At 39.3% G+C, this 26,299-nt stretch overlaps 1 protein-coding gene and 1 long non-coding RNA gene across 3 annotated transcripts in view; both read left to right on the top strand.

Moving 5' to 3' along the window:
• The first annotated feature begins 8,945 nt into the window (after positions 1-8,945).
• Positions 8,946-10,364, top strand: LOC109957753 (uncharacterized). Its single transcript, XR_002274585.1, has 3 exons — positions 8,946-9,055; positions 9,611-9,709; positions 10,329-10,364. It is a non-coding gene; the product is annotated as an uncharacterized LOC109957753 (long non-coding RNA).
• Positions 10,365-15,174: 4,810 nt separating this feature from the next.
• The window catches only part of LOC109957721 (oxysterol-binding protein-related protein 1-like), a 20,258-nt gene continuing 9,133 nt past the window's right edge, over positions 15,175-26,299 (top strand). Inside the window, exons 1-16 of one of the 2 annotated variants that reach the window (XM_020595853.1) lie at positions 15,175-15,343; positions 16,008-16,173; positions 16,260-16,345; positions 16,443-16,517; positions 16,715-16,826; positions 16,911-16,996; positions 17,476-17,620; positions 17,750-17,817; positions 18,578-18,622; positions 18,908-18,981; positions 19,273-19,336; positions 19,494-19,595; positions 19,692-19,817; positions 19,983-20,061; positions 20,651-20,730; positions 25,930-26,098. In XM_020595853.1, coding sequence (XP_020451509.1) covers positions 16,050-16,173; positions 16,260-16,345; positions 16,443-16,517; positions 16,715-16,826; positions 16,911-16,996; positions 17,476-17,620; positions 17,750-17,817; positions 18,578-18,622; positions 18,908-18,981; positions 19,273-19,336; positions 19,494-19,595; positions 19,692-19,817; positions 19,983-20,061; positions 20,651-20,730; positions 25,930-26,098 — 1,435 coding nt within the window. In that variant the 5' untranslated portion in view covers positions 15,175-15,343; positions 16,008-16,049. Of the gene's footprint in view, positions 15,344-16,007; positions 16,174-16,259; positions 16,346-16,442; positions 16,518-16,714; positions 16,827-16,910; positions 16,997-17,475; positions 17,621-17,749; positions 17,818-18,577; positions 18,623-18,907; positions 18,982-19,272; positions 19,337-19,493; positions 19,596-19,691; positions 19,818-19,982; positions 20,062-20,623; positions 20,731-25,929; positions 26,099-26,299 lie in introns of both variants that reach the window. The other variant, XM_020595852.1, reaches the window with a different exon arrangement.

The following is a 26,299-nucleotide window of genomic DNA, read 5'->3' as shown; positions in this document are numbered from 1 at the left end:
CAGGGGGATTCCTGGAATTGATTTAGGCTTCCCAGAAAAATTAAAATTCAGTCCAAAAAATATGTGATGTTAGGGGTTGTACACATGGAAGTAAAATGCCAGGAAGAATTCAAATTGAAGGCGACCCTGTGGCACCAATAAAGCAAGAGAACCCAAAATTTAATTTTAATTAAATGAATTTAGGCTACTTATACTGAAAACTATTACATTATTGTAGGGATTTGGCCTCGCCAGTGTTCTGCCTCTCTTTGTGGTGTCGAGGCTCCTGTACTGTGCACTATGAATACTGTCATCCAAGTGGTTTTTATTTTTATATTTTGATTGTATGAAAGGTCAGAGCTGTCTAACCTGTAGCTGCACCTCTGTCTATCTGTGACTGCTGGACTCGGTAAAGTCTGTCTTTGTCACTCAATTGCGATCTGAGTGATACTTGCATATAGAGTTGGCAACCCTAAAACTACACAGTCTCGATTATATAATGTGTCCCTAAATCCAATCTCTGGACACTCTGCAACTTACAAAGAAATAACAATTGCTATTCTCAAGTTCAACGGCCATCAGTAATAACAGAACAGAAGACATTATTTTGGATTACTATACTAATGAATGCCAGGTTGGCTCCGTCTAGTTCTGAGTAATGCAGGGGTAACTGTCTTCTGACGTCATAAAAAAAAACAATATACAGTACACAATGTACTGATAACTGATCCATCCTTCTTGGTTCACCTTTGAGTCAACTCAAATGAAGACTGCAGATTGAAAATTCAGCAAGCATCATTACAGGCCTGGAGAATAGATCACTTACACACCAAAAAAGTCTTTTGTGTCATGCCACTATATTGTGTCTGATTACATATCATCTGTCTAAAATCTAATTAATAAATAATTAAACTAATACTATCTCTCCCTATGCTATACATTCTCCCTGAGGTGTCATATTTAGGCTCAATTTAATTAAACTGAAGCATTCATTATGCTTACCTAGAATCAGATAAGGACAGAATAGTTTTACCTTGAACTTATTATAAGACAGGGTGTTAAACTAGCTAGACATTAAATTTCCAGTCTCTGACATTTGTTTGTTTGTTTAGTTACATACATATTTATTATATGTATGAATGTATGTATGTATACCCATATGTACTGCACTATAAAAAACAGCAATGATGTGAAAGGTAATGGATGACATTTGTGGAGAAAAGCATGCCCCAGCTGTTGAGCACACAGAGCTGCATCAGTATGCTGGATGCGGACTAATTGCCATTTGAACATAACAGAATTGGGCCCTGATAGTCTGTCTTCACATCACAATCAGAGCTGTCATATTTTACATAATAAATTCTAATCCTTAATCAGAGAGCTGAACTCATAGTTGGATGGCTTCACAGCCCCACAGTCTGTTTGGCAGAGCTGCTCGCGAGATGAAGGGTGCTGGCATTTACGTTATGCTCCACATCCAGAGAAGCTCATTGAAATGCTGTGGGTGTGCCTCATCATGACTATATTTTGATTTGTTAAATTTTTCATTTAATTTTCAAAAGCTCCAAGGTGGTTAATCCATGTATCCACTGTACCCCACCCTCATATTAAATTGTACTGGACAATTCATCATCGCTGTAAACATCACTGTGCAGTAATTATAACTGTAAGGATTATGTCTTATAGGAAGTATTCAGTGTTGAATAACCAGGAGGCATTGTGTTTAGACTAAAAAAGAAGAAATTAACTGTAGTCAATAGCACAATATATAGAGCTGTTTGTATAATTTATAAATTCTGCAAATGTATTATGTAATTAGTTCCTTTTGAGAATGGAGAGAATAGAATATAATGTTTATGTTTGCTTCCACCATACGTGCATGGTTTATTTTAATTTTTGCTTTCACAAGACTTACTGATTCCAGTTGATTTTGTATAGATTCTGGAGGTTCACCTTTATTTAGTTATGAAGGGGGTCACTGAGAGGTGGACAGGACACGGGGAGACAGAAGAGGAGACCTATGACAAGGGTCAGTGGTTGTACACACACATTGGGACACCCCAATGAATTGAATTTGATTGATCATTTTTATTAGCCCTGCGATGAATTGGCGACCTGTCCAGGGTGTACCCCGCCTTCGCCCAATTGCTGGCCGGGATTGGCCCCCCGCACCGTGACCCCATTCAGGGACTAAGCGGTAGAAAATGAATGAATGAATGATCATTTTTATCTTATTTTATGGATTGTTTTTGGCTATTTTGAATTTTATTTTAAATCGACTGTCTCTGAATTGTTTTCATGTGTTTTGTCATTTTATTGGAGCAAATACTCAGACAAATTCCTAGTATGCTTGCAAACTTAGTAAATAAAGTTGATAAATAAATTGAATGATTGATTGATTACACAGAATACATAAAAAATTCGTTAAAATGAGGCTGTTACTAAAATTTCCTTGCTAAAGATGAACACACAAATAATCAGAGGTAATTTATCCTAAAATAGTGTTACTTCTATTTGGCAAAATCAAGCCTGGGCCGACCCAAGGCCAACAACAGAAATACTGGTGGCGTTGGGAGACAGCAGCACTAACTACAGTATGTGCTATCATGCTGAAAGTATAAAGGTTTCACAGTTCTGTAGTGCATGTCAAAAATGCTGCAGCAGACTGTTCTCCTGCCTTTTTGACAATTATTTTTTCTTGTTGATGTTAAAGAATTCAGCCACTAAGACCTCTAAGACACACAAAAAAAGAATTATCTCTGGTGAATCCTGGTTAGAATAAGCCCTTAGTGTGTTCTTCAGCAGAGGTAAACATGTCACATGTTAAACTCAGGGGCAGAAAAGGACTATTGATCTGTTGTTATTAGCAGAACCTTACACTGAGCTCATTGGTTATTATCTTCATAATTATTTCTAAAGCTAAAGTATGTTTAAAAAAAAGAAAGAAAAAAAAGCACAATTTGTTAAAAGAACAACCTTCCAGCCATGTTTCCTTTGGAGCCAATCACTTCACTAAGTAGTCAAATAAGCCTCTAGCTCAATGTGAAGGGAATACATGCCGCACTTACTGTATTTCCCCTACCTTCCCCTCATTCACTGTCTCTCTCCACTGTCCCTAAAACGCCCCTGCTGGGGATTCTATCTCCTGGTTCCTATTGAAGCAGTGGCCTCTCTTTGCCTTCATTATCTTTTAATTTGTGAGGGATTACGCTCTGGAGCACCCACAGTCCACCCCGTTGCTTAAGAACTGTGACAGCTTACAATAATTGCCATGCTAATTAGCAGGAACTAGCCCAGTGTGCTTCTTCCCTCACCAGACCTGATTTGATGAATATGCTTTGATTAATGTCTGCAGTGGTGTGTTCCATAACTTCTAAACCATTGTAATTAACGGTCCGACTAATAATAATGACTCCTTGATATATGTTGGCAAATAAAATGCATAGGCTGTTGTTTTTTGAAGGACAAAGAGAAAACCTGGATTCAGTCCAGGCACTGAAAGGGTTTTATTGTTGGTCCAGAATAGGGAGCTGTAATTGCAATAAGATCAATACAGACATCCCTGGAGTGTGAAGCAAATTATGATCAACTCAACTATATTGACTAGAAAAGACCACCTTTAATCCATAGTACATTTGAAGGCAGCAGTGAATCCTTTCTATTAACAACATCAGAGCTAAATGTAGAGCAAGACAATAATGTAATTACATCAAGACACACCGGATGAAAATTAAAAAAAAGCTACAGTTTTATGTGATTTTATTTCCCCTAGCATTGATTGGCCCACTTGGTCTTGTCTGTGTCAACACGTAAGGTTGGCTCAACATTCGTAATGATATAAAAAGAATGTTGTTTTGTCAGTGATTGTTTACATAAACACATACTTACATATACAGTAATTACTGTGAACACAAATTTTCAGTGGGGAATGTGGGCCCAGGTCAACAAAACTGTAAAAACAATATATGAATAAAGACTTACTCTTAAATAACTAACTTATGACTGCAAACATTGTTCCAAAGATAAGTTGCATGTCATTTACCAACATACAGTAAGTCAAACTGTTTAATATACAATCCCTTTTGCTTCATTTCTTTACTCTTTGTCAGAGCAGTATGTCTTTGTTTGGCATAACTGTTGTGATTTTTAAGACTTGTTCCCTTCAATTCTCTGTGATAATGGAATCTATAATTATCTTGCAGGGATGCGTCTTCACTTTAGATAGTGGAGTTGGCCTCTCTGGAGTGCTGCTCTTTGTCTCATGCTGTTTTGAAAACTCACATAAGAAGCTGTTGATTTACAGATTTATTTTACAGATGACAAATGCTGCTGTGGCTATACAAACTCAACCTGCCTTGGTGGTACTGTTTGTGCACATGATTTATCCACTTCAGCTTTCAAGTTATATTACATTAAGAGTTCTTTTTATTTTGTCTACTACCTGCAACTGTACTGCGTATTAACATTTGCTGTGATCAACACAGCCCACAAAAAGACATCTCTCTTCTCCAAAATGACTAGGTAACTCACATGGACCTTTATTACAGCATTACCTCCTGTCAGTCTCCCTGCCAGATGTGCAGATACCTCAGGGGACCTAATTGCTTCAACTATAAGCAAAGCCTTCAAAGCCACACACAGAGAATTGACCTTCAACACCACAAAAATGTCTTCAGCTACACTTTTCTAGATAGAATAATAGAGTCTAAAATGTCTGGGGTGAATGACCTTTAAAACAGTTGTAAGGTTAGACAATTAAGGATAGAGGGTTAAAATGTGGCTGTGGTATGCAGGTTTCTGTGTGATTTTCACCCAAACATTGTTACTGTCTCTATAGCAGAAATCTTAGAACATAAACACAGCTCTAACCAATGCAGACATCAGCTAGTGCAGTAAATGCTTCCATCTAGTGTAAAAAAGACAAATTGGTCTCTAGTGAGTAATTTCATGTATTTACTCTTATTTTTAATTTGTTGGTTAACCCTATAAAGGTCCTGTAAAAATTCATTAGACCTACCATTTGTGTTTGTGTGTGTAAAATGCAACAAGTATATTCTTGTTTCAAGAGAAAGCAGACCTTTATTCTTGAAGTGGTTATGATACTGTTAGGTATTTTTAGTCAGATAGAAATTGGATAGATACTTTATGTATTAGAAATGTTTAGTGGAGATAGGATGTCTAGTTAGACTGTTAAATGCTTAGTCATGCTTATGAGTTTCTACAGGGTACATCTGGTCAAGGATACTAGAGAGAAGAGTTGATGACTGTCAGCAGACAGGATGTTTAATATTATTATTATGACCTGTATAACTGTAGCCTTAGCCATAATATGTTCTTATGTTTAATATCACGACATGTTACTAGAAGTCGTGTGAGAATGTTTTTAGTTACACACCACTTAATCAACAGACACACACACATTGATTTGCTTCATGTTTTGACTACTGCTATGGCCAGCTGTAAAGCTGGCAACAGAGACGTCTCGGTTGACGTTTCTGTGTAGTATGGGGCTAGCCCAACCGAGGGGATATAATGTATAGGCCTGGTGGGTTCAGGGGCTTTCATTTTACATCTGCCTGCGTGCAGTTTGGAGGTGCAAGATACCTGAGCGTACCTGTTAATTTTACCTGTGATCCTTTGAATAAATCAGCACTGTTTTGAAGTTACTTGGACTGCCTCGTCTCTCAGAGTTAGCAATGGTACAAGAACCAAAGACCAACAATACAGTATTGTAGCCTGATTGCTGGAGAGTGGAAAGACAGAAAAATTGCTAGAATTAAACTAGTATATAACAAGTAGAGTAATACAGGTCATAAAATTGTTAAATAGATTATAACCAAATTCTCCATTTAACAAAATTATGTAAATCGACTCATATGGAAGTGAGTCAAAGAAATGCGTAGCCACTTTCCTACATTAGCAGGGCTGCCGAGAGAGACTTCATTATGTTAGCATGTTGCGTGAGGAAGGTCACTATCTGGTGACCCGGATGTAGCCTGTGCTAATGGCGCAAGCTGGTCTGGTCACATGACGGCTGCCAGTGGCTGTCATCTGATTGAAATTATCACATTTCAGTTGGGCGAATTAATGTTTGAAAGTTCATACTTTTGGTAAAAACCCAATTTTTTAGTTGGAAGCGCAAGAAGTGAAGACAGAAGAGGACTGTGTAAAATCAACAAGAAATTTAATCAAAGTGTGGTCACAGGTGAAGTCATACAGCACTGGGATCAGAGAGACAGAGCTCACGCAGGAAATCTGTTCTCTGAGCCACGAGTTATGTTTTCTAGTTACATTTATCTTCTCAGGGTGAGTCCGCCCTGTACGGAGATACAACAAACCAGGTGTATGTGTCTGTGTGTGTTGTGATTTTCAGGCGGCAGCGACTCAATGAATGCTGAACAATTGGTTGTCTGCGCTGCAGACCCCCTATCTGTGTAGGCTATTACAGGACAAAGCAGGACCTAGTGAGTATGCTAAACGGGCCAGGTGGTCATCTCAGGTTGTAGGTCCCCTGTCTCTGCAAGATACTACATGACAAAGCAGAAATTGGAATATGCTAAGGTGAAGATGCAAAACAGGCCAACAGGTCTGTGTTAAAATGTAAACTAGGCCAGCTGGTTACATGAAGGTACAGACATCATGTCTCCACAAAAGTTGCAGCATACAGTTCCAAAGTTTCACTCAGCAGAATATGGCAGTCATCAAAACAGTTTTAATATATATAAGAAAGGAAAAATAAAGGTATGAAAAGTAACTAAAGGAAAATAAAGTTATGAAAAGTAACTAAAGCTTATAAAGTAACTAGAACCTATAAGATTCAAATCTTACAGTACCTGTAAGTCTGAAATTATTATCTAAATAACAGATTGTTTCTAGCTAGCCTTAGCTGGCTAATTAATGTTCCAGTAAATGTGCTTTTGTGGCTGTTGCGTTGTTGGTTTAAACTTTAAAAAATGTTTACCATCCATCATTAACTTTGGAAGAAAATAAATATGCTAATTGTTAGGTATTTTTAGTCAGATAGAAATTGGATAGATACTTTATGTATTAGAAATGTTTAGTGGAGATAGGATGTCTAGTTAGACTGTTAAATGCTTAGGCATGCTTATGAGTTTCTACAGGGTACATCTGGTCAAGGATAACTAGAGAGAAGAGTTGATGACTGTCAGCAGACAGGGTGTTTAATATTATTATTACGACGTGTATAACTGTAGCCTTAGCCATAATATGTTCTTATGTTTAAGTCACGACATGTACTAGAGGTCGTGAGAATGTTTTTAGCTACACACCACTTAATCAACAGACACACACACACACACATTGATTTGCTTCATGTTTTGACTACTGCTATGGCCAGCTGCAAAGCTGGTAACAGAGACGTCTCGGTTGACGTTTCTGTGTAGTATGGGGCTAGCCCAACCGAGGGGATATAATGTATAGGCCTGGTGGGTTCAGGGTCTTTCATCTTTCATCTGCCTGCGAGCAGGTTGGAGGTGCAAGATGCCTGAGCGTGTAATGTTAATTTTTGCCTGTGTTCATGGAATAAATCAGCACTGTTTTGAAGTTACTTGGACTGTCTCGTCTCTCAGAGTCAGTATGGTAAAAAGTACCGGGTACAACATAACTAAATGAATAAACTGATAGTTAGTATCAAGTAGATGAGTTGCTCAATATTTTAACAGGTTTCTAAAGACTAAATTTAACACACCGAAAATGTATATTTTGTAGTCTTAAAAAACTGTTGTCACCAGATTGGGGCTATACATGTTTTTATTCTGTAGTGTGTGATAGTTTATGGTGCAGCTGGATGTGTAATTGTTGCTCTCTTCTGCTTTATCAAGTTGTATTCTGTGGTTCAACCGTCTTGTTCTTCAGCTCAGTGGAAAGGAAACTCCATATATTCACTGCAGGGATTCAGTGGGTAATACGCCCTTGCACTGTGCAGCCTACAGGGGGCACAAGCAGTGCATTATAAAGCTGCTCAAGTGTGGTGCCAACCCCAGTATCAAAAACAACAACGGTATAATGCTTATTTTGTCCTTATTCTTCTGACTAAGTATGATGGGTTTCACAGTTTGTCTTTAAAGCATTTTAACATATGATTTATATGCATGCTAAAAGGTATATTCTGCTAATATTTGTCTTTCAGACCAGACACCTTTGGACCTGGTTCGCACCGATGAACTTAGACAGTTTCTAGCAGCCTATCAAGAAAAGGTTGGACCTGATGAGTAATTCTGAATTGTTGAATTTCCTTTGAATTATACAAATGTTTCTGACATGATTCATGCACATAATGCCAAGAAATGAGTGCATTGTACTTTGTAAATCTGATGTCTAACTAGAGCTGTCAAATCCAAACCAGCTCATAAATTTAATATTTGAGTCATGGTTCACAGTGATTTCTTTATTGCTGTGATTACTTTGGTGATTTGTTGGCTTCTCTTCTAGCACCACCACTGGGCTGAGATTCATCCAGGAAAACTGAAAATCTAATTTAACAGGTTTCTATGATATTTACTGAGCTCATAGAAGAAAGGATTAAACACTGCAATTTCAGGTGCTCTACGAGCTTAACAAGAAGAGATGATCAATGATGAAAATGGTGAAAGTGGCATGGCAGTGGGGAACCTAACACAAGCCCTTCAGGTAAGATTTAAAAACTAAATAAATTATTCCTAAAAAGGGTTGATTATGAAAATAATTAATAGTTAGCCTCAGCCATATTTGTGTCTTGTAAGTATGTTTGAGTTAACTGTGTGTCTGTCTGGCCCGTTCTCATCAACACGATTTCTCAGCAATGACTTGAGGAAATTTGTGAGGTGTCCACTTGGACTCAGGAATGAACTGATTAGATTTTGGTGGTCAAAATGAATTTGACCTGTTGGTCGAGGCACACTAATTCCATTGTATAATATTGTATACATTTAAGTTAATGCACATCTGCGTTTGTAATCTTCTTTTCAAAGCAATGACTGCTCCTCTTCTATTGAAAGCCAAAGACACCAGTGAGCTTTCCAGTGAAACTTGTGCTGCCCTCCAGCTGTGCCTTGAACTGCTGTCAAAACAAGAAGAGGTAGGGAAACATGTTCATCATCTTAATTAACCCTGTATCCGTATGTACAGGGTTGGGAAAACTAACGAGCACAATACAATACAGTTACGTTTCTACTATCATAATTCCTCACACATAATTCAATGCAGTTGAAGGGGTAAAACCTTTCCTGGGCGTTATATCAAATTTACAATATACTTAGTGTAGTTGGTTGAATAAATTTAATTTAAGGATTACAAATTCCACCCACCCTCCACTTCTGCCCCTCACTCACCCTCCCACTTTAGTGCATGTGTGTCCCTGTCCACCTGCGCTAGTGGCTGTGCACTTTGAAGGATGGAGGAATAGAAGAGTGTGGTAAACACTAGCATGTTTATAGGAAGGACACAGGCAAGATCTGCTATTATGCTTCGGTCTGCATTTAGCTCGCAGATCAGTGTAGACACGCACAGGTGTCCTAGGACTTGGATCCTAACGATCCCGCTCTAGGGACATGCTGCGCATTGAACAAAGGAACTCACGCATGTGCGTATTCACAGGCTCAGCTTGAGATGCATGCATTTCACCCTCACACAGGGACAATACACTCTCGCAGGCACACTTCCACATGCCAGCGCATCCGAGCACAAGAGAAAGAAGGGACACTGACGGCATGTTTCTCCAGGATCTGCAAAGGTACAAACCAACTATATGTTTGTATTATCTTCTATGCTTTGTGCTTTTTTTTTAATCTTCAGTTGAACAACTAGCTGTGTTTTCAGTGGGCTAGTCTGCCTTGGCATGAGATACAATGGAAATGTGTTATTAAGCATGCCAGAACTATTGGTCTCATGCAAAGCTGCTGTTACTACATATGGGGTAGGACTGGATAAGTCTGACTTCTTCCTACTCCATTCAAGCATGTACTAGGTATAAGCAAATTGATATTGGATTACCATTTGTAGGATATGTGTAAAATTATGTGTGTTGACATATCAACTGTCTTTACATGCTTGAAAGAATAAATCAAATCAAATCAAATCACATCATATACTAAATGCATTATATTTACAGGGCTGAGATTGACTGTATCAGGCAGCATTAACTCTAATCCCACATTCCCATTGTCCTGTCACAGATGCCTTTGCTGCTGTCACTTGGACATTTGTTTTCTACAGTACAAATAGACTATATGTCCTGCACATATAGTGAATTCACAATAAAGAAAAAAACTTGAATCTTGAACAGTTGTTTTTTTTTACTTGACTCTGTTTTGTTCCTGTGCGTTGTCTGTCTGGTGAACCTGTGATTGCAGGTGTGGAGCATAAAGTTAGAGCAAGAGGTAGAGCACGCCCCCCGCGCAGTCTTCCCCTCCATCGTCGGCCGCCCCAGACACCAGGTACCGACATCGGCACCGCTTGCGTGTGTGCGCGACATGTGACTGTATGTGACGTGTGTGTGTGTGTGTGTAGGGTGTGATGGTGGGCATGGGGCAGAAGGACAGCTACGTGGGAGACGAGGCCCAGAGCAAGAGAGGCATCCTGACCCTGAAGTACCCCATCAAGCACGGCATCGTCACCAACTGGGACGACATGGAGAAGGTGAGGACGCACGCGCACCTGCAGCTCGGACACAACACGGACTGAATTGAGGCTGGAGTTGTACGGAGGTACAGAAGTGTGAAATGCAGGACTTCTAGTATTAAGAGCTCTATTTCCCACTGCCATCAGACCCCTAAACAGCTGACAGGAGTTTATAATCAGGGATTACTTCATGCAACTGCACCTGACTGTTTACATTCTCAGTTTGCACATGTATATTTGCACATTCATTGCTGACTGTTGCACAAACAGCTGATGTAGCATATATTTGTTTTGTTTTATTATATTTTTACTTGCTGTTTTTTCAAATTGCCTTTTTTATATTATTATTTATCAAGTTTATATTTAGACTTTATACTGATTATATTGTGGACAGCAAAGGAAGAATTTCTTTGTGCAGGGAAACATGTTTCCTTACTGTGCATATGACAATAAACACTTTGATTTGACTGACTGATGCCCAGTTCCCCATTTTTGTTTCTAATTGCTGCTGAACTGCTCAATTTGTTTGTCAATTGTGTTAAGGTGGAAGGATTGGTGACCGTGTCCTAATGATGAGCCAACTGGCTGATACATGTCGATTCCTTCAAAATGAGCTTCAGTTGCTGATTGTTATAGATGCCTTAAAACTATTTGCTTGTGCATCTGGCCTCACTGTTATTAAAAATAACTGTGAGATAATGCTTATACAGGATTCTAATATTCACTCAGTATATGGCATAAAACAATTAACATATTTATTAATCAAGATAAGCAAATCTCAAGATGAACGAATTTCTCTCAACTTTACTCTAAAACTTGAAAAATCTAAATGTATTTATAATTGTTGGTTGCAAAGAGACCTTACACTCTTAGGTTGTGTTTTGCTGTCTAAAGGAGAAGGCTTATACAGGTATATCCAGCCTTACCTCTCTATTTCACTATAAATTACCTGTAAAACTTGCCAACTTCCATAAACAAGCCCTTGCCACATGCAAGATTGCTTTCGAGCACAATTTCTCTTCACAAAAATACATTCTTTGGAATAATCAGCATGTTAAGTACAAAAATAAGACAATTTTTATTATATTTAACTTATGAATGAAAGGGAGGAATTAGCTAGTTATGAAGAGTTTTCAATCATTCAATTATTATTTTTGGCAACGATATCACATAGCAAACGCTCATACATATATACAGTAGATGCATCAAGACTTCATGTCACCCGCCATCATATTGCCAGGGGCAGTCTGGCCATTCTAGCCAGATAATAGTGGAAAAAGCCAGGCTATTGTGCTGTGTTTGCTTGTTGTCACCTAAACAATGCCAGACACTTAGAGACAGACAACCACATGCACTCACAGTCACTCCTGAAAGCTGGTGCACCTAGAATGAACCCATGCACACTCACTCTTGTGGACAATTTAGAGTCACCAGTCAACCTAAACTGCATGTCTTTAGACTGTGGGAAGAAACTGGAGTACCCAGAGAGAACCCACGTATGCACATGGAGGACATGCAAACTCCACACAGAAAGGCACCAGGTCAGCCGTGGCTTGAACCTGGAACCTTCTTGCTGTGAAGCAACAGCGTTAATCATTATTCCACCATGCTGCCTGCCATTGCTGTCTTTTGTTGTGAATGTTACTATTTTAGAGGAGTATATCAGCTGCAACTCCAGCTGACATGTCATCTGGGGGTCTAGCAGATCCCAGACTTCTGGGCACAGGGAGGGTGGTTCCTCTGCAACCTATGCCCTCTGGTGTGCTGTTTCCTTTTCCACTGCCTCGGCTTTCATAGATTCTTCTTTCAGTTGTTTGACCAAAAGAATGTTAGACAAGCCCTCTATAGTTGAGCTGTCTTCTGGGCACAGGGAGGGTGGTTCCTCTGCAGTCCGTGTGGCAACCTGACCTCTTTTAAAGATTTTTTTTTGTACAAAGGACTTTGCCTTCTGATGTACAGGCTTTGATGCCTTTTGAAGCTTCAGTTTGGTTCGTTTGAGCTCTTTTAACACTGCCTGGCTTTTTATAGTCTCGTCTTTCAGTTGTTCGATTAACGTATTAGACAAGCACTCTCGGGCAGCATGGTGGCGCAGTGGTTAGCACCGTTTCACAGCAAGATGGCTCTGGGTTCGGGCCCCACCCGGGACCTTTCTGTGTGGAGTTTGCATGTTCTCCCCGTGCTTGCATGGATTCTCTCCGGGTACTCTGGCTTCCTCCTGCAGTCCAAAGACCTGCAGCTTAGGTTGATTGGTGTCTCTAAATTGCCCATAGGAGTGCGTGTGTGGTTGTTCGTTTATGTGTTAGCCCTGCAATGGATTGGCGACCTGTCCAGGGTGTACCCTGATTGCCGGCCGGGATTAGCTCCAGCCATATCACTAAATGATGCCTTTAAGTTGTCATTATTGTGATTCACTAAATCCAGATTGTGTTAAATAGTTTTCTTTTCTTTCTGTAAACTGGCTATCTCTTTATCTTGGGTTGCAATTATTTTCTGATTTGTATTTACAGTGGCTTCTAATTTAGGCACCAGAGCAGCCAGAGCAGCCTCTTTCTTGTGATTTTCGATTGTCTGAACATGACTTTTCAGTTCGTCTTCCAGCTGAATTTGATATTGCATCCCTAGTTGTTTTGTAGTCCTTATATCCTCTCTTTTATCGTCAAGTTCCTTCAGCTGGTCTTCTAGCATTTGGTTCAGTCTTTCCAGCTCTTCTTTTTGATATCTCAGCTGTGTGTCTTTTTCTTGGTTGATGGCCAGAATTTTCTCAAAATCTGCTTTAATATTTTTCTCTCAGCTGTGTAGATCAGATTCTTTCTCCAAACTTTTTCTAGTAATCATGGGTATAATTTATCTTTCCTCTCAGATCTGCCACAACCTTGCTGTGCTCAACTGCACTCATGTCTATTATACCCTGTAATTCAGAGTTTTCCATGATAAGCTTTTGTATATTGGCTTGGGAATCGTCTAATTGCTGTTTTAATTCTTCTTTGGCAGCTGCTAACTCTTGGTTTTGAGTCTGGAGAGACTTACAATCCTCCTGCCAGTATTTAGTGCATTTTTCAAATTGTGATTTGAGCGTGTTGATTTGCCACTTAAGGTATTTCGTGTTTTTTTCTTCCTTTTTTTTTTTACACACACTGGTATAAAATACAGTAGTATGTTACTTTAACTTGACAAAAAAACGTTTGCCCTTACAGTGCGATGCTAAGATATGAAGGTTTTATGAGGAAGTGATGTCGTCACATTCCGCTGATGACGTCAAGTGGCTTTGATGTCCCCTGACACCTGAGGCTCTAACACATGCGCAGCAGCTCATGGAGTAGTGTGGTTTGGTCACGTAACTAGTAACGTTTAGTGTGGGTTCGATTCCCAATAGAGCTGAGTGTTATTAAGCTCATCAATTAAATATTTGAAATGAAATCGCATTTGCCATCTAGCCTACTGAACACCCACTATTCAACATCTTTTAAGCTATGGGCTATTTAGACTTGTTTTCATCAAGAAGGTACAGCAGAGGATGTACTTCCTGCACCAGCTCAGGAAGTTCGACCTGCCCCAGGAGCTGCTGATACAGTTCTACAGAGGAATCATCGAGTCTGTTCTCTGCACCTCCATCACTGTCTAGTTTGGCTCAGCAACCAAACAGGACAAACTTCAGTGGACAGTCAGGACTGCAGAAAAGGGCATTGGTGTGAGCCTGCCTTCCATGGAGGACCTGTACACTGCACACTGCACGGGTCAAAAGGAGGGCGGAGAGGATCACTGCAGACCCCTCACACCCTAGACACAATCTGTTTGAACTCCTCCCCTATGGACGGCGTTACAGGTCACTGTGCACCAAGACAACCAGGCACAGGGACAGTTTCTTCCCCCAGGCTGTCACTCTGATGAACACTTGACCAACGACAGTATGATTGGACAATAACCCTCAGTGCAATACCTGTAAATATACATTGTACAGATTATACAGACTCCTACAGGTCTCTAGTTCTTAAGTACTTTGTTTTATCTCATTTCAATGAACATTCCTTTGTTGTCTGCATTGCTTACTGTCTGTTTATACTGCTTATTCTGCATTGTTTGCACTGTTTGTTGCTGTCAGTGTTGCTGTTAATACAGCTTATTTTGTTATATTACACAGCCTTATGCTGGTTTACTGTTTGCACATTGAGAGCCCATGTACCAGAGTCAAATTCCTCATATGCCCATCACACCTGGCTAATAAAGCTGATTCTGATTCTGATTTTAGGATAAAATATGATTGTATTAAGCTATAACCTACTACAATCAGACATGCCAAATAGGAAACATGGTCTTCGACATGAGTTCATGTTTATTTTATATTTTAATGTGTCAGCTTGAAACCATACAACCATGTAGTTGAACAGGAATGTGCATGGCGAATTAAATCCCAAACAATCCATGAACCAATAAATGACGATTGCACTTAATTTTATTGACCACTAGGTGTCCTATTCGAGCACCATGTCATTGAAGCCTCGAATAATAAACCATTTTTTGAATAAAGTGTTGAAGCTTCAGCAGAGCCTCAATCAGCCATCACTAGTTAGCATATTGCGTGAGGAAGGTCACTACCCGGTGACCCGGATGTAGCCTGTGCTAATGGCACAAGCCGGTTTGGTCACATGACGGCTGTCAGTGGCTGTCAGCTGGTTGAAATGATCACATTTCAGCTGTGCCAGTCTAAAGTCTGAAAGTTGGGCGAATTAATATTTGAAAGTTCGTACCTGTAAGTCTGAAATTGTTCTCTTTCTAGCTAACCTTAAATAACAGGTTGGCGTTAGCTAACTAATTAATGTTCCGGCAAATTTGCTTTTGTGGCCGTTGCGTTGTTGGTTTAAAACTTAAAAGATGTTTACCATCCACCATTAACTCTGAAAGAAAACAATTATGCTAACTAAATAAATAAACTGACAATTAGTACGAAGTAGACGAGTTGCTCAACATTTAAACTGGTTTCTAAAGACTAAATTTAACACAGAGAAAATAATAATAATAATAATTTATTTGTTTATATAGCGCTTTACAACACCGAAGGGAGCTCAAAGTGCTTCACAATAAAACAGATAAAACAAAGCCTGCCAAAATACATAACCAAACAAAAGAAAAGTTAACATTGCACAAATTTAAAACGATCTGTAAGAACTATAAAACTCCTGTAGAATAAAAATGAGTCAAAATACAGAGAGTAAGATTACGAAATATAAAATCAGGAAGGCCTGTAGGCCCTGTATAGCATCGCTGCTAAATATTAGATGCCAAAAGCCAGTCTGAATAAATATGCCTTTAATTTAGACTTAAAAAGCATTATCCAGATAAATAAACCAGATAAATGTATCTTTAGCAGCTTTGTTTGTCCCTGTCTAATAGCTTTGTGCAAAATATTTGGACAGGAATTTCACATTTATTAATGGGCCAGAGGAAGTCGAGGTGTGATGGAGGCAGACACACTTGAGGATCAACTTCTCCTTTTTGCTAAAGAGGGCAATTGTTCCCATGTTCAAAGGCTTCTTCAGTCCAGGATTGACCAAAACAGCTCTCTCAACATTAACTGCAGATGTAAGTTGGGGAAAATGCAATTATCTGCCGGATAGCATGACTTCAGGTAGACATGAGAGTGTTCATTTTGTTTTCTGTCACTGTAGCTAAGTCTGAAGACAGTCCAGGATGGACACCACTCCACCTGGCCTGTCACTTTGGACACACCGATGTTGTGGAGGAGTTACTCAAGGTGAGAGCCATAGACGCTCATGTTCATGTTGTCTGTTTATTATGATCAGTACATATTTACAGCCAGTGATAATCAACTATATGAAATGCATTTACAGGCAGGAGCTGATGTGAATTTGCAAAATAACATGGGTGACACACCTCTACACAGAGCATCCTACACTGGAAGAAAGGTAAACTGAGGGAAAATAGACTGGTCTCTGACCACTCATATACAGTAACATGATACTCTGTTGTAGAATGTGACATGCTTGATGTCAGCTGGAACCACTGTCACAGACCACCACTACATTTCTGCTTGTCCCCTATGAAACTTTTGAGTGATGACAAGTTTGGTCACATGATTATTATTTTTCTTTGGACCCGTAAGGAGATTGTTCTGCTGCTGCTGCGGTATGATGCCTGCGCCAGCATAATCAATGGAACAGCTCAAATCCCTAAAGATGTCACAGAGGATGATGAAATTGTTACAATGCTAGAGGGTATGAAATGATGGGAATACTTGCTGATGGCTTTCATTACTGAAATCACTGCACTTGTTCTGAAATAGTGTTTGTTTTTTGCAGCTGCAGAGAGGAGGGAGACCAGGCGACGGGAGGAGAAGCTTCTGGAAGCAGCCAGAGAAGGATACATCTCAACTCTGTCTGAATTGGTTAGCATCTGATCTTTTGTTGAACCTTGGCACAATATCTCTGCCATTTTGATTTGCTAACAATTAAAGTTGAATAATTCACATAATTAACCACGAACACAACAGCAGATGTTGCATTCATCTTTATCCACATTGCCATCATTATCATTTACAGGATGCGTTTGTGTAGTTTTCAGCTGTAAAATTATACATATTTGATAGAATAGCCAATGATCTGAAAGGTGTGAGACTCAGTCAAGAGGTAACACCTTGATGCCCAACACACAGTGTGTCCCAGTTGTCCTTTTAACCTGCTGTAACCTTTTGCAAACAAATGCAAAATACTTGCAGTCTTAAAAAACTGTTGTCACCAGATCGAGACAATATGTGTTTTTTTGTTCTGTAGTGTGTGATAGTTTATGGTGCAGCTGGATGTGTAATTGTTGCTCTCTTCTGCTTTATCAAGTTGTATTCTGTGGTTCAACCGTCTTGTTCTTCAGCTCAGTGGAAAGGAAACTCCATATATTCACTGCAGGGATTCAGTGGGTAATACGCCCTTGCACTGTGCAGCCTACAGGGGGCACAAGCAGTGCATTATAAAGCTGCTCAAGTGTGGTGCCAACCCCAGTATCAAAAACAGCAACGGTATAATGCTTATGTTGTCCTTATTCTTCTGACTAAGTATGATGGGTTTCACAGTTTGTCTTTAAAGCATTTTAACATATGATTTATATGCATGCTAAAAGGTATATTCTGCTAATATTTGTCTTTCAGACCAGACACCTTTGGACCTGGTCCGCACCGATGAACTTAGACAGTTTCTAGCAGCCTATCAAGAAAAGGTCGGACCTGATGAGTAATTCTGAATTGTGAATTCTTTTTGAATTATACAAATGTTTCTGACATGATTCATGCACATAATGCCAAGAAATGAGCGCATTGTACTTTGTAAATCTGATGTCTAACTAGAGCCGTCAAATCCAAACCAGCTCATAAATTTAATATTTGAGTCATGGGTCACAGTGATTTCTTTATTGCTGTGATTACTTTGGTGATTTGTTGGCTTCTCTTCTAGCACCACCACTGGGCTGAGATTCATCCAGGAAAACTGAAAATCTAGGTTTCTATGATATTTACTGAGCTCATAGAAGAAAGGATTAAACACTGCAATTTCAGGTGCTCTACGAGTTTATCAACTCAATTTTTGTAATGGTGCGTTCAGCCCCTTAATCACAGATTCAGTGTATGCATTTTACACTGTAGGCACACAACTACTTTTCAGAATTTTTGGTTTTGACATGTCACTGAACATGTTCACTTTAGGTTGGTTGCGGTAGAGGAAAAGCCTAGCAAGTCAGACGTCCTTGTGTTTGCTTGGGCATCTGAGCAGCCTGGCACACCTTTCAGTACAGAGCTTTGCAAGTTATCAGTGGAAACAACAACAGCCAAGTGTTAAGCTATCGTGTACTTTTAAAACATAATTTGGCTCTCTGATAGTGTGTAGGTTTTATTGTAAAAATTTAGTTTCTGGTCTCATGAAAAACTCAGCACTTGAATCAGGAACTGTTTTTACACAAGCCTGAATTATTTCTTCCCTCAAAGGATGTGGGCAGTGGTGTGCAGAAGATTGAAGGCGCTCTTTGGAAGGTACCCAGATGTCGAAGTATACGTTTGTCTACTATTAATATATCCGGTGGTGTTTTTGTTCAGACTCCTGGACTTTTGATGATATAGATTTTACTTTTATTCTGTTGTTATATCTAAAGAAATGGTTCCTTCAGGTTCTTTATTTTTCACCTTTTTATATTTTGTCTTAAAATATTATCTGTGAGTTCATTAATTTGAATATTGAAAACCTAGATCACTAGTATGATACATTTATATGATTTCCCTTTGCTACATACAGTAGTTGACTTCATGTGTCTCTGACAGAGTTCCCGCTTTCTTGGATGGCGGTCTCACTGGGTGGTAATTGAGGATGGAACTCTTTCCTGGTACCCCAGACAGTGAGATGAGTTTGTCATTATGAAGTTTTCTAAAACTGCAAATTAAAGTGTTTATGCATGCGTAGTATATTGTGTATATTGTACATATGCTGTTGCTGCTGGTAGAAGTTCATCTGTCTTTACCATTGTTAAAAAGCCATGTTTCACCAGTGTCATGCAATGAACACAGTGGTATAGTACTTAAAATAATTACCAGAGTACAGTGCCTCTGTACTACGGTAGATTGCTGTGTTTTATTTTATTCAGTGTGTAACTGGTTGTCTGTGTGCTCTCATTTATTTCATTTTCAAGGGCTGATGCAGTGGCTGGTATCAGAAAACAGGGCTGTAAGTCTCTGACAGACGCCTACTGCATGGTAGGTTTTACAGATGGAGCCACTGTAACAACCGTCATGACTAAACAAGGGTGCTCAGTCCTTACATATTTCAGGTCACATTCACCTTGTAACATGATGATACTTAATAGCTAGTGCAGCAGCGTAACCATAAGTGATTTCATGTTTGTCACTGCAGGTGAAACCATGGGATCACTGCTTCTTCATGCTTAGGTGTTTTGATGACACTGTACATTATTTTAAGGTGCCCTCAAAAACTGATTCAATGGCAACAAGAAAAGTAAGAAGAGATTCACTTTCTGTGCTTCTTGAACAGTCTGACTTGTCTGATGCATAATGTCTCGCGTGTAAAAATGTCTGGTATCTGTCCACTTAGAAATGGCTGGATGCTTTTGAGGCACATTCATCCTATAGCACTCGCCTCTTCACCCAGGAACAGATGATCAATGATGAAAATGGTGAAAGTGGCATGGCAGTGGGGAACCTAACACAAGCCCTTCAGGTAAGATTTAAGTTCAAACCTTTTTAAAGATTCTGGAATATCCTATAGGAAAGTAGTGCTCTTCAGTCTTTTTGTTTCAACTTTGTATTAAAAATCCTTGTTTGTTGTTAGACTGAGCTGTGAGGGCTCCACAGTTCACATGTCTCTTGACCCACACTCCTGCAGGCAGCCAGCGCTTGCCAGCAGAAATTGGAGAGCCAAGTGTCAATATTTCTATCCATGGTGAAGAATGAAGAGAATTTTGGTAAGTGTCCCAGACTTTGTCACATATCAGTGCAGTTAATAGTGTTGATGGCTGTTTAACATTGATCATCAACAGGTTTGAAAATGATTTAAGTTGATCATCAAAAATGAATGTTAAATCTGAGGATTTACTGCTTTTCTTATATTTCATTGTTAATTGAAATCCTTTTGTTTTAGACTGGCAAAGAAGGTATTTGGAGAAATTTTTGCTTTTGTAAAACTAGCAGATTTTTTTATTCTAGTATTTCACATAAAAACTAAATAGATTAATCCTAAAAAGGGTTGATTATGAAAATAATTAATAGTTAGCCTCAGCCATATTTGTGTCTTGTAAGTATGTTTGAGTTAACTGTGTGTCTGTCTGGCCCGTTCTCATCAACACGATTTCTCAGCAATGACTTGAGGAAATTTGTGAGGTGTCCACTTGGACTCAGGAATGAACTGATTAGATTTTGGTGGTCAAAATGAATTTGACCTGTTGGTCGAGGCACACTAATTCCATTGTATAATATTGTATACATTTAAGTTAATGCACATCTGCGTTTGTAATCTTCTTTTCAAAGCAATGACTGCTCCTCTTCTATTGAAAGCCAAAGACACCAGTGAGCTTTCCAGTGAAACTTGTGCTGCCCTCCAGCTGTGCCTTGAACTGCTGTCAAAACAAGAAGAGGTAGGGAAACATGTTCATCATCTTAATTAACCCTGTATCTGTATGTACAGGGTTGGGAAAACTAACGAGCACAATACAATACAGTTACGTTTCTACTATCATAATTCCTCACACATAATTCAATGCAGTTGAAGGGGTAAAACCTTTCCTGGGCGTTATATCAAATTTACAATATACTTAGTGTAGTTGGTTGAATAAATTTAATTTAAGGATTACAAATTCCACCCACCCTCCACTTCTGCCCCTCACTCACCCTCCCACTTTAGTGCATGTGTGTCCCTGTCCACCTGCGCTAGTGGCTGTGCACTTTGAAGGATGGAGGAATAGAAGAGTGTGGTAAACACTAGCATGTTTATAGGAAGGACACAGGCAAGATCTGCTGTTATGCTTCGGTCTGCATTTAGCTCGCAGATCAGTGTAGACACGCACAGGTGTCCTAGGACTTGGATCCTAACGATCCCGCTCTAGGGACATGCTGCGCATTGAACAAAGGAACTCACGCATGTGCGTATTCACAGGCTCAGCTTGAGATGCATGCATTTCACCCTCACACAGGGACAATACACTCTCGCAGGCACACTTCCACATGCCAGCGCATCCGAGCACAAGAGAAAGAAGGGACACTGACGGCATGTTTCTCCAGGATCTGCAAAGGTACAAACCAACTATATGTTTGTATTATCTTCTATGCTTTGTGCTTTTTTTTAATCTTCAGTTGAACAACTAGCTGTGTTTTCAGTGGGCTAGTCTGACTTGGCGTGAGGTGTTTGAAGGGTTTTATTCTTTTCAGTGTTGATATCAAAAGTGTTGGTATAAGCAAAGACTATAGTCCATCCGTCCATACTATAGTACACAGGTCATTTGGATTTAATTATCTGAATTCAGTGTGAAATTGAGCAGGTTTAAAGTGATACTGAATGCTACATTGCTCATTGCATCTTTTTATGAATTTGTCAAAGTAAGAGCATGGAGAAGCACAGATTAATTTGAAATGTGGATTTGGTGATACTTGAAGTTAAGATGAGATATACTTGTGTGTTTAACCATTTTAACACAGTGGTTGTTCTTGAAAGCATGAATGAAGGTTATTTTGTGTTTCTGTGTCTTGTTTTGGCTTTTATAATAGGTTGAAGGTAACAGAATAAATTTGCATCAGATACCGCAAAACTCTGCTTAGGAAGTGTGATATGATATTGCAGTGTGCAACGCTCAAATGCATGTTTACACAGTGATGTGTGCATTGCCAAACAACATTATCTTGGCATGAATTGGCAACAGCTGGTGTTCTGTCACAAGGAGTAATTTGGCATTGTTATCACAGGAAGGCTGAGGATATTCATTGCAATCTAATCATTTAAGAAGCAGTGAAAATGTTAATTTCCAAAAGCCAGATACAATGGAAATGTGTTAACAAGCATGCCACAACTATTGGTCTCATGCAAAGCTGCTGCTACTACATATACTAAATGGATTATATTTACAGGGCTGAGATTGACTGTATCAGGCAGCATTAACTCTAATCCCACATTCCCATCGTCCTGTCACAGATGCCTCTGTTACTGCCACTTGGACATTTGTTGTCTACAGTACATAACATACAGTAGTCACTCGCTGTTGTAAATGTGTTTGGATGTTGTTTGACAGTGATTACAATAGTGCTCTACAGCAGAATAGATGTGATGTAGCCCGCTTAAGATGCTGTTGCAGAACTGAAGTATGCTAGTGAGAGTGTCACATTTATATAGTACACAGAGGACATAGACTGGTTGGCGACTACATGGCATTTCAAGTGAGGAGATTGCTAATTTTGCTTCCTCACAAAACATTAACAAGAAGATTGAGCTGCAAATAAGTCTGGGCTGGCTTCTTGGTGACGTGAACTCACAAAGACAACACAGATTTATAACTCTAACCTTTCTGGGTGTTTCTCAGGCACCAGGATTCTACACCTGTCAAGAAAACAAATGGAGGCTTACAGCAGGAAACCACCTGGTGGTTGTGTGTCTTTAAGCAGATGTGTCGGTTTGAATTGCTTAGAAGGCAGGAAAATAGCAGCACAGCGTCTCTGTATTCTCAGTAGTTATTCATAATGTTGTCTACAGACCATAAGAAAGCAGATTGTTCCTCAAACCCTTGTGTTATTGCAGAGAGCAAAAAAGTACAGTCTGACTTTGATGTCAGACATTGTCATATGGATAACTGACCTGCTGACTGTCATCTGTCACACAGAACAGCAACGTTTTCTTGTTGGCTCTCGCACAGACTTGTATAAAAAAGAGGACGTGTACATCATGTACATTTATCAACTTTATCCTGTTGGATTCTAAGCAGTATTTCTTGTCTTTGATTACTACATTTCTTGGCAGATCTCATCTTATGCTGGAATAAATTAATTTAATTCACCCATTAACTCACCAATCATTAATGTACAGTCTCATATACAGTTACATTTATGACAAAGTATTATAATTAATTCTAGCCAAGGAAGCAAATTTTAGAACAAAATAAAAAGCTATATCCTTGGGGTGTTGGCCAAGGAGAAGCATCCCTCCCAGGCTCCAGCTACAGCACACAGCCTCATCAGAGCTTAAAATAGCCCTGTTTGCACCCAGGCAGGAGAATGCAGTGTGAGATAAAGAGCTGGCTGGGACAGTTACACAACAATGTGTTCTGTTACTGGATTGGAAGTGCATCAGAGCTCATCTGTGATCAGATTTGTAGTTAGAGCACAATATGACGGTGCTGAATTTTCAATGATTAAATTCAATTTAAGTGTTTTTCTTAGCATTAACTAACCAGTTAATCTCCTCAAAAATAAGACCTTTTGTGTCTATATGGAAAAAAATATCTTACAGTTGGAGGGAAACCCATAGATACAGTACTTCTGCATTTCTCAAATAAGAATTGAACATTACTGAACAGACTCAACATTCACACTGGTGCTCTATTTCCACACACAACATAACCCAGAAGGGCTGAGCATATGGTATAGGTATACCAATTATAATGACAGCAAGCGTGAACGTGTTAAGTCTATCCTTGACTGTAGGTGCTTTGTGTGAAAGGAGCTGTTCAAGAGCTTCTTTTACAGCTACAGCAAAAAATTTGAGTAAAGCACTGTCCATATTTATGAAGTAGTTTTTCTGTTTTGTGTTAAATAATCATGGATAAGTTGAGTATGAGTGAGGGTTTTTAATTGTAATACACAGTTACTGTAAGTATGCAGTAAGTTATCTGAGCATTCCTGTGGAAGAACAGTGTTTTTGTTAGATGATGTTATGACTTATCTCTTGGCTTTGCAGTGGGTTTCAGGCTGTGCTGGGCCCTGTAAAAAATTTTAAAAAATTTCTAACCCACAGTATAGTACCTTTTTAAACTGATCTAATATACTGTACTTTTAAGCTGTATTGAACTCCTACCGTCACCCAAGCAAGTAGTAGATACACTGTAAGTGCTTGCGGTTTCTCCCTCTGAACTAGTGCACCTTTAAAGCATTGCTGAATCCTGTCCTCACACAGGTAAAGAGCAGGCTCTTGGCAGCATGACCCAGTCTTATATCTGTATTATGTTTGTTCAGGTTAAACTACAACGGTGAGCCTAACTGGCTCTTTGGGCAACTTCATCTGAGAGGTAGGTCCTCTCAGTTGTCCAGCCAATTACTGTATAATTCCACTAATCTCACTTATTGTATAGCCACTACCTACTGTAGCAACCCCTCTGTGTGAAATGTGGCCCTTAATCTGTGTTATCAACCAAAGTAACCTGGTGTCAAAACAAGTTTGTGTGGGAGTGTAGGCAAGTTTACAAGGTTAATAGATGGGCACCCCCTCAGTGTGTGGTGTTTCATTACATTGTGCCCATGACTCCCAGAAGCACATAACACCGTTATTTGTAACAGAGCACGAAAGAAAATAGGTCTGCATTATGTATTTCCATAGCGACATAATAAACCATTAGCTGGTTTTAGGGGTGCTCCAGTTGACCATTTGTTGACTGGAATCAGTATACTGTATATTCATTAAAAATGGCTGGATTGGCAGCCTTGAAGCTTGCTGATCAGAAAAGGCTCAGTGAGTAAGTAAATGTGTCACTCAGCATTTTCACTGCCTCATCAATCTTCTCTCTGCCACAGAGACATGTGGAGCAATTTATGTTCCCAGAAAAGAAGTTTGAGCTGGTGACTGCAACTGGGCAGTCTGATTCTTTATTTATATACTGTGTGTTTATATATGTCTTTAGGGTTGTACGAGCTTTTGTCAAAAAAAAAAACACTGTTGGGGAAAAAACTATTTTTATACATCTTTAAGTGTCTTTAAAGGCTCTATATTAAAATGTTAATGGGAATATAACAATGAAATTCTCAACTTTCAGTTTCACAGTCTTTTTTTTTTTTTTTTTTTTTTACATTGTTGATCACATAAAATCTCCTTGGTGATCACTGGAACATTTTGTGTGCGTGCATGGCTGTGCACACCGCTGGTAATACTCCAGACAGCATAAAAATCTTTTGCCTTTAACAGGAGACAGTGGCCTTCCTTTGCAGTCTGATTTACAGTATGATTTTAAGCTCCTGTTTCTCTCTGGCTCCACTGCCGCCTTCATGGTGACTCCTGGAGTCTCTTTTTTTGAAAATTCAGAGACTCTGTTCCTTTTTTTTTTTTTATAATCTGTGCTCCTCTGATGCTTTTTTCATGTGCTACTTGGGTCATTAATTTTGTAAACTCAATTGTCCTTTTAAACACACACGTGTTATACATATTGTCTTATTCCTTATTTTTTGTAGCAACAGTGGATCTTTGTTTAGTTATGTTTTCTTTTTAGTTAGTAACAGATAAACAGCAGTGTTGGACGTTAGAAAATGATCATCTGCTCTGTCCCACACCAACCATGACTCGGGTTGCTCTGGAGGGACACTCAATCCTAGGCTACAGAGCTCTTGGACACTGGGGTGTTTGGTTCCAACTATAAGAAATCAGATCTGTGGGCAGGGTTAGAACAATGATTTGTCATCACAACTGTAGTTAGAGAAGCAGCTCAATACCTTTTATATTAATCAAACAATTAGTCAATCACATAATTGTCACCAACACTGTACACATGCACCAGAGTAGTTGGATCATTATCTGTGAGCAGTTTTTCCTTTTACTTGACTCTGTTTTGTTCCTGTGCATTGTCTGTCTGGTGGACCTGTGATTGCAGGTGTGGAGCATAAAGTTAGAGCAAGAGGTAGAGAAGAACAAGGCTCTGACAGAGGCTCTGCAGACGCTGGCCACTGAGTACCACGAGCTCAAGCAGTCCCTGTATAAGAGCAGGAGATCGTCTACCCTCAGTACCCTCACTGAAGATGACTTCTTTGATGCTCTGTCAGGTCAGTAGCCCCTAGGTGTACGGTTAGTGAAGTTGTCAAGGTATGCAAGACCAGTACATCTTGGCTAGGTGATAAACAAGACAAATTAACTATTGTCTTCTTTACTACTACATTGTTAATTTATTCCTCTCACTGCAGAGCTTTCCTTAAAGGTATCATGTGGTGTTTTTGACCTACTAGCACTGTAGGGCAAATTGCAAA

Source organism: Monopterus albus, unplaced genomic scaffold (assembly GCF_001952655.1).
Source record: "Monopterus albus unplaced genomic scaffold, M_albus_1.0 scaffold28.1, whole genome shotgun sequence".
NCBI lineage: Eukaryota > Metazoa > Chordata > Actinopteri > Synbranchiformes > Synbranchidae > Monopterus > Monopterus albus.
The sequence above is the reverse complement of the archived record's forward strand: the minus strand, read 5'-3'. Positions and strand labels throughout refer to the sequence as shown.